The sequence below is a fragment of the Geospiza fortis genome, unplaced genomic scaffold (assembly GCF_000277835.1).
Source record: "Geospiza fortis unplaced genomic scaffold, GeoFor_1.0 scaffold286, whole genome shotgun sequence".
Taxonomy (NCBI): domain Eukaryota; kingdom Metazoa; phylum Chordata; class Aves; order Passeriformes; family Thraupidae; genus Geospiza; species Geospiza fortis.
In genome coordinates, this window is record NW_005054444.1 from 940,511 (window position 1) to 951,077 (window position 10,567).

At 45.9% G+C, this 10,567-nt stretch overlaps 2 protein-coding genes across 3 annotated transcripts in view; one reads left to right on the forward strand and one right to left on the reverse strand.

Moving 5' to 3' along the window:
- Nucleotides 1-1,311: 1,311 nt before the first annotated feature.
- On the forward strand, nucleotides 1,312-5,359 carry M6PR (mannose-6-phosphate receptor, cation dependent). The gene is made up of 6 exons (XM_031062313.1): nucleotides 1,312-1,484; nucleotides 1,677-1,849; nucleotides 1,940-2,049; nucleotides 2,250-2,380; nucleotides 2,941-3,067; nucleotides 3,616-5,359. Exons 1-6 carry the CDS (start codon nucleotides 1,315-1,317, stop codon nucleotides 3,736-3,738), a joined length of 834 nt encoding a protein of 277 aa, XP_030918173.1. The 5' UTR covers nucleotides 1,312-1,314; the 3' UTR covers nucleotides 3,739-5,359.
- Nucleotides 5,360-5,707: 348 nt separating this feature from the next.
- Nucleotides 5,708-10,567, reverse strand: part of PHC1 (polyhomeotic homolog 1) — a 14,172-nt gene continuing 9,312 nt past the window's right edge. For both annotated transcript variants that reach the window (XM_031062311.1, XM_005427400.2), the window contains 5 exons: nucleotides 10,440-10,554; nucleotides 9,743-9,851; nucleotides 8,929-9,079; nucleotides 8,171-8,402; nucleotides 5,708-7,875 (listed from right to left, as the gene is read on the reverse strand). In XM_031062311.1, the coding sequence (XP_030918171.1) occupies nucleotides 7,721-7,875; nucleotides 8,171-8,402; nucleotides 8,929-9,079; nucleotides 9,743-9,851; nucleotides 10,440-10,554 (762 nt within the window). In that variant the 3' untranslated portion in view covers nucleotides 5,708-7,720. The remainder of the gene's footprint in view (nucleotides 7,876-8,170; nucleotides 8,403-8,928; nucleotides 9,080-9,742; nucleotides 9,852-10,439; nucleotides 10,555-10,567) is intronic.

Here is a 10,567-nt window from a genome sequence, read left to right on the forward strand (position 1 = left end):
AGCGGCCAGCACGTTGCCGGGAGAAGCCGTGCCCGGGGCTGAGGGCAGGTCCTGCTCTTGGCCTCAGGAGAGAGCAGTCACGAGCCCTCGTGTCACGGGCTTCCTCATTTCGGTGACCGCGCACTGGAACAGATTGCCCGTGGAGGCTGTGGAGTCTCCCTCACTGGAGATATTCCAGAACCGTTTGGACACAGTCCTGTGCCATGTGCTTCAGGACGACCCTGCTTGAGCTGGGAAGTTGGACCGAGTGACCCACTTTGGTCCCTTCCAGCCGTACCCATTCCGTGATTTCTGCGTTCCTAACCTTCTTTCGATGCCCCGTGGCGAGCAGAGCCCCCGTTCAGCAGCTGTGAGCCGCGGCGGTGGACTCCGGGGGCTCTGGGGGAATCATTAGGATCACTCAGACGGGCTCTGTGCCCGTCTGCAGCCAGGTGCATATTTAATTTAATAGAGGGCCTGCCTTCCACCAGCGACTGGAGCTTTACCAAAATCTGCAGCGCAAGAAGCATGGAAGATCTGTTGCACTGCTTTGTTTGGCTGGTGCCATCATTGAATGTTTCATTTGTGATTTTAGCTTGAACCTGAAAGGCAAATCTCATAGATTATTATTATTATTGTTGTTGCTGTTATTATTGCTATTATTATTAATTATTACTGTTATTATCTTCATTACTGCTTTGTTGATTGGATCTTGCATACGATGACTTGCTTTCCTCCTTCCCTGGTGGAAACTGGGAAGGAAGAAACTGCTCTGTGAAGTTGCAGTTTAACATTATTAATGTCTTTCAGATTTTCAGCTAAAGGAGTACTGAAAAGACCATTATAAAGATTAAGGCACTTGAACAAACAGAGCCTGACTAATCAGAGTGGCTCTTCCCTGTGAGCTCTTTACATGAGAGCTGTGAAGATGATTGATTAGAGACCTCATAAATAATTTTCTGCTGACTGGCTTCTCAGTGCAACGCCATAAAAAAACAGTGGATTATGCCTGAAATTTACTCCAGCATTCAGTCTGCTGGACTCTGCTCTGACAGCTAATTAACGTGCTCAGCAGCACAACTTTTTGTGGTCTCAAGGCAAATTCAGAAGAGAGCCCCAAATCGGCCCAGTGAATTGTCTTTGGCTGCACAGGAAATTCAGATTTAGTGTCTCCTGTTAACTGTGAGTTGTTTCTAGATTTCAACTTCTCCTTTTTGCAGTCAGGACTGAGGAAGCGGCTAATCATTGACTCCATGACCATGAAGTTAGTTTGCAGGGGGCTGAAACTAATCCTTTCTGAAGTTAATCCTGTGTTCTCTGTGACATGTGTCCAGGATGTCACCACCTTGCCATACCTCTGCCTTGCTGCTGGTCTTTGTGGCCCTGGCTGTAGCGGGAGCCGAGCAGTCAGAAGAGAGGAGCTGTGATGTGGTTGGTGATGAGAGCACTGAGTCGCAGATGGAGAGAGCCCTGCTGAAGAAACTGGAGCCCCTGAGCCACATGAGGTACAGCACAACACCCTGCAGGCCTTGGAGCTGCACAGTCGGCCTCGGGGAAGGGAGGATTTGGGTCAGGCTGCAGAATGGACTCCCCCTCTTAGTAAGGTCTCAGATTGGCTTCCTGGTCTAAAGTTCCCTCTGCTCTGAGTGTTCTTTGTAATCCAATGGGCTGTCTTTTCTGTCTTCTCCCTGCTGCAGGTTTAACGTGACTGTGGAGAAGGGCAAAACAGAAAAATACATCTACCATTTCAGGGTGTGCAGGGAGGTCAACAGCACCTCGCACGACTTCGGTGGCCTGGTGCAAACAGATAGACAGAGTGGAAAGACCACGGTGATAGGAAGAATCAATGAAACCCAGGTCTTCAATGGAAGTACGGTTCCACTCAATACTTGGCTTATTCAGTAGCTGCCTTTTGCCTCCTGATGTGGATCTGTAGCCTGTATTGTTTCTCTCCTGGCAGGTGACTGGATCATGCTGATTTATAAAGGAGGTGATTCATACGGCAGGCACTGCAGTGGTGAGAAGAGGCGAGCTGTGATAATGATTTCTTGCAAGCGGGGAGTGACAGCGGTGAGTGACACCTGGGGTGAGAGAGCATCAGGGGGCTGCCAGACCAATGGCTGGTTGTGGGCAGAGGGGTTTTGAGGGGACAGTGAGCTGGCTTCCAGTGTCTGGTGCCCAGCTGCACCAACAGTGATAAAACTGTCTCCTGGTGAAGTTCAGTGTGCGTGGGCACGTTTTCACATGACTTCACTTTTCCCAAATTGCAGAGTTCATTCAGCATTATTTCTGAAGAGCGGGAAAAGGAGCAGGAGTGTTTCTACCTCTTTGAAATGGACAGCAGTGTGGCTTGTCCAGCTGAGAATTCCCACCTCAGTGTTGGCTCCATTCTACTGATCACGTGAGTCATTTGACGAGCTGTTTGTGCCTGAGTCATAATCTCCAGTGCTATTTAGAAACATAGCAAATGCTATAGTAAGACTAAATTACTGCAGTGTACTTTCCCACAGCCACCATTAGATGTTACTATGCCTCTGAGCTTTTTGGACAAAAGCTCTTGCTCAGGGCATGGTGCTGGGCTGGTCTGTTCCCAGTAAACGTCTTCCTTCATAGCTTACAGACAAGTGCACTGAAGCATGAGAGATTTGACTTCCTAAAATTATATGATGGCTCTTTGCCAGAGCTGGGAACTCAGACTGGGAGTCTTGACTCATTTTCTGTGTTTGTGCTTAGAGGCACTACTTCACATAATGCTGCTAAAAGATTTATACAAGCAGATTGATAACTTGGGGACCTTTTATGGTCTGGTTTCTGTTTACAGCTCTGTTCCTGAGTGGTGCTAGCATTGTTCCGATGCTAAGGTGAGGCAGGTAGCTGGCTCGGAAGAGATTTTCTATAGGATTTCCTCAGCTTTGATTTTCCTTTTGTTTTTTTGTTTTTTTTTTTAATTCTGCCTTTTAGGTTTGTGTCACTGATTGCAGTCTACATCATTGGTGGGTTCCTCTACCAGCGCCTTGTTGTGGGAGCAAAGGGCATGGAGCAGATTCCTCACTTTGCCTTCTGGCAAGATCTGGGCAATTTGGTGGCAGTGAGTAAAAATTCTTATGTATTTTGAGCCTGGCCCAGGTTAGGCGAAAAAGGCATTGACTCTGTGGTTTGGGTAGACCTACCACTAGGGTAGAGTACTTTGAATCAGGAGAAGGTATCTGTTTCCTTTTTCTTGAGTATGCCATTTTTAAATCCTTGCTGAGACCAATTCCCTGCCTCTTTCCTGCAACTGTTCCTTAACAAACTAGAACATGTACTCCTCAGGAGTTAACACTTTCCAAGTAGAAATGTTCACCTGGGGACTGTGAAATGCTTACTTCTGACTGTGAAATCCTTCCTTGGTCATTGTAGGCAGTGCTATTTATCCTTCATACTTGCCTTGGCCTGATGTTGCTGCATAATTGTCCAGAGCTTTTAAGACTGAGTAGGATGTTTTTTATTCCCAAGTTTTGGGGAGATGTTTCAGGTAGCACAAGGATAGGCATAATCCCTTAGCAAAAGAGAAATGGCAGGAGCTGCTTTGGTTTGGTGTGGATGCTGAGTCAATTGCAAACAGTCTGATGCAGGTGCTGTGTCCTGTGCTCATAGGATGGCTGTGACTTTGTGTGCCGATCCAAGCCTCGGAACGCGCCAGCTGCATACCGCGGCGTGGGGGATGACCAGCTGGGAGAGGAGTCAGAAGAACGGGATGACCACTTGCTGCCCATGTGATAGGCTTTCCACACCAAGATCTTTTCTCCCCATCTCCCCAGTGCTTGTTTAGCCAGGTGCCTCCCAGCCAGTTCTCCTCCTCTCACTTCTGATTTTCTTTACACTGTTTGCTTCCGCTGTCTCCGGTGTCAAGTCCCATGGATGCCTCTGGATGTGAACAGCACTGGTTCCTAATGGCATGTCTTAGAAATATAATGCTGGGTTGGGTTTTAAAAGTGCAGCAGAGCCCAGGGAAGAAGTGTTGACAGTTGAGCAGAAAACAGCAATATGAGTTTTCTGCACTGAGCAGGAATGGGAGATGAATCACTAAGAGGAAAAAAGGGGCATGGATGGGGGCAGAAAGGGAAAAAGGCTATGGGTTAAAACAGCTGATGCTGTAAAAGGGATATTCTGTGTCTTTTTATTTTTTTTCCCTAGGGTTTACAGGATCTGTAAGACACTGGAATTATTTTTCTCTGAATGCATTTTCAGCTTTTCTAGCTCCTGCGCTGTTATACAATTTCTGGCAGCATAACTGGCACGGAGTGCTCTATGCCAGACTCTGGGGGTGAAGAGGCATTAGCACCTCTGCAGTCTTTTGTTTCCCTAATGGCAGTGGTGTGAACTTCTCAACAGTTTCCTTCAACAGCTGTACAGGGATGCATGCCATCCTCTCAGACTGGAGAGGGGCAATGCTGAAAAACCATAGGAGTTAAATGGAGTCAAAATATTTACTTCAGTCAAAGTATTGACTCAGTCTTCTCAATCAGTGAGAAGCAAAAGGAATACATGTGCTGCTAAGGAAAAGGAACATTTGCTGGAACTGAAAGTGACATCAAGACAAAATGAGACAGGTAGCTGCCACTTGAGTTCTGACACAGGCTTCCTGAGGTGACTGCCCACACACCTCAGTCACTATCAGCATTGTGATTTCACGCTCCCCAGAAGTTCCTTGTTTTGCAGAGGGTTTTCCTATGAAGCCGTCAGAATTTATTTTTATATCAAAGGAACCATGGAAGTCCTGGCTAAGAATGCTAACACACTGAGAACTGCATAAGGGACTCTTACATGGTCGGCTTTCATAAATCACTGTCCCCTTAAGCATGGTGCAGGGCAGTCTTATGACACTTGCCCTGTGCAGATGGTACTTAACATACTGCCACTGGCTGGGAGTGAGAAAGACCTTTTCTTTGGGCCCTGGTGAAAAGCAGGTACACTTGAGTTGTAGACTTAATGGGAACCTTCAGGAACTTCGCACCTTGATTCTAAATTGCTTTTTATTTGAGAGGCTAGACTGAGCAATCCCATTCTACCCCACTGTGTGGACTGGCTGACAACTGCCCTCAGTCTGGGGGGCAGAGACTGAATAAGCAAGCCACCACTGTGTTAACAGCAGAGTACAGACAAGGTTTATGTATTTTTAAGACACTGAGAGAAAAGGGGTGGCCCTGCTTTCTTTCTGGGTTTGGAGTGGGCAAGCAATTCCTGCTTTCTTTGACTTTTGTTACAGTCTCAATCTTTCTCATAACATGGGAAAAACAGAAAGTCAGTAAGTCCGTTACTGTTTTCATGGTGGTGTCTAAGGTAATTTTTTTTTGTACAAAACACAACTTTCAAAAATAAAGTGACCAAAAAAAACCTGGTGAAGTGTTGTGCTGATGTAACAAGAGCTTGCTTTGCTGCCAGAGCACCTTTTTTCTCACCCAAAAGTCAAGGGTCCTTAGTGTGTGGTGCCTTGTGCCTGAACTCTTGCCAGTAATGAACATGTTCTAGTTAGTTCATTGTTTTTGCTGCCACCTTGTTTCATTCCAGGTCCTCTCAGGCCTATGAGGGAAGGCTATCCACATCTTTCAAAACTGAAACTTTAGAGGCTCAGGATGGATGGATTATGCTCTGTATTTTTCTGCAGAAATGGCAGTCAGAAATAACTTAGTGATGAGGTTTGTACTTTCCAAACACTCGGGGGTTAAAAAGCAGCCAGACCTGCAAAGCCTGATCAAGCATTTTTTTATTAAGAACACTGAACATGAAATGAAGAAATAAAGCCTTCCCATTTGACCGAAATAAAATCCAGTCCTCAGGAGTAGCTGGTAACAGTGGCAGGCTACCTGCCTGCCTACCCTGCCAAAGGTCAAACTAAGCAGGACTTGTACCACAGCCAGCCTGCTAAGGATAAAATGGTTTAAGGGCAGCCTTCCTCTGCTCACTGCTGATTCTAACCTCCCCCTCCCGTCCCCAGATTACATCAGACCAAACTGTGGTGCCAGGGTGCAAGCAAGCACAGGCAGCTTCCTTTGGGCCTATTTGCATTCACAAAGCCTCAGAAGTCTTCTCACATGAAAAAGGATGTCACAAAAGTGAGATTCAGCAGCACAGTTAAGACTAGGAAGCTGCTGCCACATTTTATCCAACTACTACGCACTTTCCTTCCTCTTTTTCTAACGGGTCAATAAAGAGCCCATTTTAAAGATCTCTAATGTTTTCCTACCTATGCTATAAGGCTTTCTCCCATGCCACTGCAGCTTTCCTGCAAGAGTAGGTGCTTAACACAGAGAACAGTCTTTTGTTTCACTCAAATATTCATGTGAAACTTCTGAAAACAGAAAAGCTGAGATCCATGGTTTATAACACCATCTTGCTCTCAGGTATTTGGCTCTAGAGAGCACTTACCTCTTCACAGTTTGTGTAACTCCTTCAGGTGTTTTGCCTGTTTGAAGTAGAGGTGCTTGTGGAAGAGAATAACTCTGCCCAGGTTTTCACCTTTGGCAATTTGGCTACAAAACTGCAGAATACCACATTTGGTCCTTACAAAAATAAAACAACCAAAGAATCCCTAAGCAAACCTGGAGGGAATGAGTAGGAGAAAATCAGCCTGTAACATGAATGAAATGAGAAGTCATATTAAAAGATCAGTATTCAGTTCTTTTAGGGTGTGTGTTTGGTTTCTTGTAACAGAAATACTTGTTTTACAACATAAAAAAACCCCAACAAACAAAAAAAAAAGCCTGAGGCAAGCAGTACAATACAATCATGTCAGCCTAAATTTTGTCCTTTGAGCTCTCCTGAGGATAACGAAGACAGACACAAAAAGGAAAGAATACAAACTGGTAAGAAAACACACAAAACAAAACCCCAGCTCATTTCATGAAGAGCCTTGGTGCTTCTGGAGACTGCTTTGGATCTGTAAATTATGCCCTAACACAATGGGAAGACAAACCTCGTGCTGCAAGGTCCCCTAATGTAAAACAATCCCCTCCCCTTTGAGTTTCCCATCAATTTGTCATAAGTACTCAGGAAAAATCCTCTGACTGGTTCTGAGAGGAGCACCTGGAGTGAATAGCTGCCACAACACTTTAGCTTTACTGTCTCCTGTAGACATGCAGAGTGAAGACAAGACAGCTCCTATTGCCACAGGCCTTCAAGTTTGGTATGCATGCTGGAATGGCTATTAAACCCAGTTCATGAGCAGCCTAGGTGTTTTTAAAAGTGGAAAAAGCAGCAGCCCCTTTTGCTCAAATTCTTGTCACCTCTGTCACTTGCAATTTGTTAGTTCCCCTTCACAAAAGCCCCAAGCACAGGTGCTCCCACTGTCCGTGTGGGGCCAGCTCTTCCTATGCCTTGAGCTCTGGCAATGATATTCAAAGCTAAGATCTGCTGTGGCAGAAAGGCTCGAGGGCAGTTCCCTTTCAGAAGTCTTTTAGGACAGAAAGAGATGCCCTTAACATCATTATGTGGTGTATACAGGGAAGGCATATTCAAAACCAGGAAGAAGGAGAGTTGTTTAAAGGCCCCAGGTGGCAGTTTTCCTTAACCTTGTAGCACCATTAAGAGACCAAGAGATGGGCTTGTGCATGGCAGTTTCAATCAGTTAAATTCCTTCTCATTCTTCTTAAATGCAAGACCACAGGGGACTGTCCCATTCTTCCCCGCCCCAGCAGGATGCTCCAAAACTGGCAGCTGCCCTGGGGTCAGAGCAAAAGTGAGACCTCTGGCTTCAGAGTTCTTAGGTCTCCTTGAGGACATTGATCTTGGCACAGATCTTGAGAGCTGGTCCCAGCTTGATGTTCATGGCACTCATGAGATGTTCCTCCTTCAGAAGCAACAGGGCCTGACCATCGATTTCCTGTGACCGAAATTCCTCAGCAATTTCTTGGCACCCTGTGAAGCAAACAAAAAAAAAGCAATGAGAAACACATGTGCATTGGTCACTCCCCTCACTCCTCCTGCATCTCTGGCAGGTACAGAAAAGCAAGCTAGTAATCTAACCAACCCCTTTCCACACTCTAGTCCACAGTCTCCTTGAGCACACAGGCTACTTGAGAAATAAATGTTGAGAATCCATCTCTATGATCTACTCCAATTCAGAAACCTGTCCAAAAGCAGCAGGCACCACCGAGCCCAATCTCCCCATGCTACTGGATCACAGGAGTGCAGGAGAGGATCTTGAATTCACCTTGCAATGATGCAATGAACTCGTACACTTCCTCCACACTCCAACGACTAGGGTTGCTCGACAGGAAGACTGGGTTGATGCCATGTAGATCTGGGGTAGGTGGGGCCATGTTAGAGTTTGCCAGGTCCCTCTCTCCATGACTGGCCCTTACTGACAGGGGTCCTGGAGATGTAGGGGACAAAGCTTCATCATAGCTGGAGTTATCAGAGCCTCGACTCGAGTCTTCCTGGCCCTACAAGCCCATAGGAAAGAAAGAAAATAAAAGGGGTTTTGTAAGAAATTCACAATTACAAGCTGCAAAACAAGACATTGGGAGCAGCAGAAATTGTCCCAACAGTCTGGAACAACTGTCCCAGGCTGCTGGGACAGGGGCAGCTGACACAAGAGCTCCCTCTCTTCCTCACATCAGAACTGAGGCTCATTCCATTTATCTATAGCCCAATTGAAGTCATTCATGTGAAAGACTGCTGATCAAATGGGAAAAGTGGATTGTTTTCTGCCAAGGCTGTCAGCAGGTCTCACTCACTGAGACCTTCAAGATGCACACGGGAGCGAATACAGAGTGCACAGAACAAGTACGAACGTGAATACGCTTCCTGCAGTCCATGAGGGATTGGAACACCTCCCTGTGCCTTGTGTAACAAGTGTGCCAGCATGCCCACGGCACATCCTGCATGACTGCATCCACTGTGACAAAGTGGTACAGCCAGAAGGGACAAGTCCTACACAGACCTGCCTTGACAGGTGTGTGTCCTTACCCTGTGGCGCTTGCCCTGGATCTTTGTCCGAGCGATTTCGGAGCTGCTGCGCCGTGGTCCCCGTCGGCGCACACGGGCATAGTTGGCTTCCTGGAATTCCTTCATCTTCTTTCTCTGCAGCCGGAACTGATGGCTGCAGCTGACGTTGTACCTCAAGTAAGCAGAAGCAGAGCAGCAGTTAGAAAGCAGCAACTATCCAAACCACTACTGCTCCTTGCTCTAGATGGGGATAAGACTCCTCTTTACCATCAAGTTCTGTTCCTCCTCCTTCTAAGACTTCCCCTTGGAAGGAACCAGTTCAGACTTCTGACACAAGCAATATTTGGACACCAGAGTCTTGATCTAACATCTGAAGGGTCAATTAAGTAATTCCCCTAAGGGAAAAAAGACCCATAACAAGCACTCTGATATTAACAGGAGGCAGCAATGACTAGTCTAACTTTTCCCCAATGCTCCCTTGTGTCTTTGTCTAGTACCAATGCATGAGATAGCTACCAGTATGCATTTATTTAGTCAGTCAAATGTAGACTTCTCTGAAGATAGGTTCTTTACAGCCCCAGAATTTCCCCCTTCACAGTTCATTTTCTGAGCAAGCCAGAAATCCTGTTTATACCCAGCATCATATCCACCTCTCCAGACCTAGAAGCATTTACCAATCATTTAGAGTGGTAAAGGATCTCTGTGGCCAGTACATGCCACAGAAGGAGGATCAGATGTACTGAAAGGTGGTACACTACTTGGAGAAGGGGCACATGCCCAGTTCCAGCAAACATATAATCACAGATAAGGAATATTACATCTTGCTGTTAATTACCTTTTGGCACAGGTCATGGAACAAAACCTCTTGGAGCCACGGAACTGGCTTGCTGGGGCATACTTCCCACAATATTCACACTTCAACAAGTTTGCCTTCTTGTCAAGCTCTAGTGAGATACAGAGTAACACACCAGTTGGTGATCTGAACTGAAGCATATCACACACTCAATGATTCCCCATTCCACTGCTCTTCTTCTGAGCAGAGAGATGCCAAGCACTATTTTCTACTGAATCTAGTATATAATTAGTTTGGGAAGCAACTGGGAAAAGAGAAGCACAAGCTCCACTAATTAGGATATGGATATGGAACAAAGCAGTTTTTTTCTCCTGGTCAGTACCACTTAATGGAACAAACAAAAAATAGCATATTCCTCACATCCTACAAGGCTGTGGAGGAAATCTCCATCACTCTGCTCTGTCCACACATCCTTCACAGCTTACAGCCACTAAAAACAGGTACAGTTCAGAATCTCCTGCTTACTACTGACACAGGATGTGTAGATCATATTCACAACAACAACAAAAAAAAAGCATTGTCAGTCTTCTGGCACTCAAAAAAAGCAAGATCCTAGTTCCATAGGTCAAGTCTCTAAGGAGCTGGCAGGAAGAGATACAAGTCCATAACGCATTAAGTTAGTAATACAGAGAAGAAACTTTCTGTAACACTACCTAGTCCTCCTGGTCTTAAAACTCACCCATGGAAGCATTATCCTCTCCCAGAGAATTGCTGGACAGGTTTTCATTCTGACCAGAAGGAGCGTCTCCCTGCAGTGGTTTCTCAGATTCTTTCAACAGCTGAGAACAAACCTCCTGGATAGGGAAA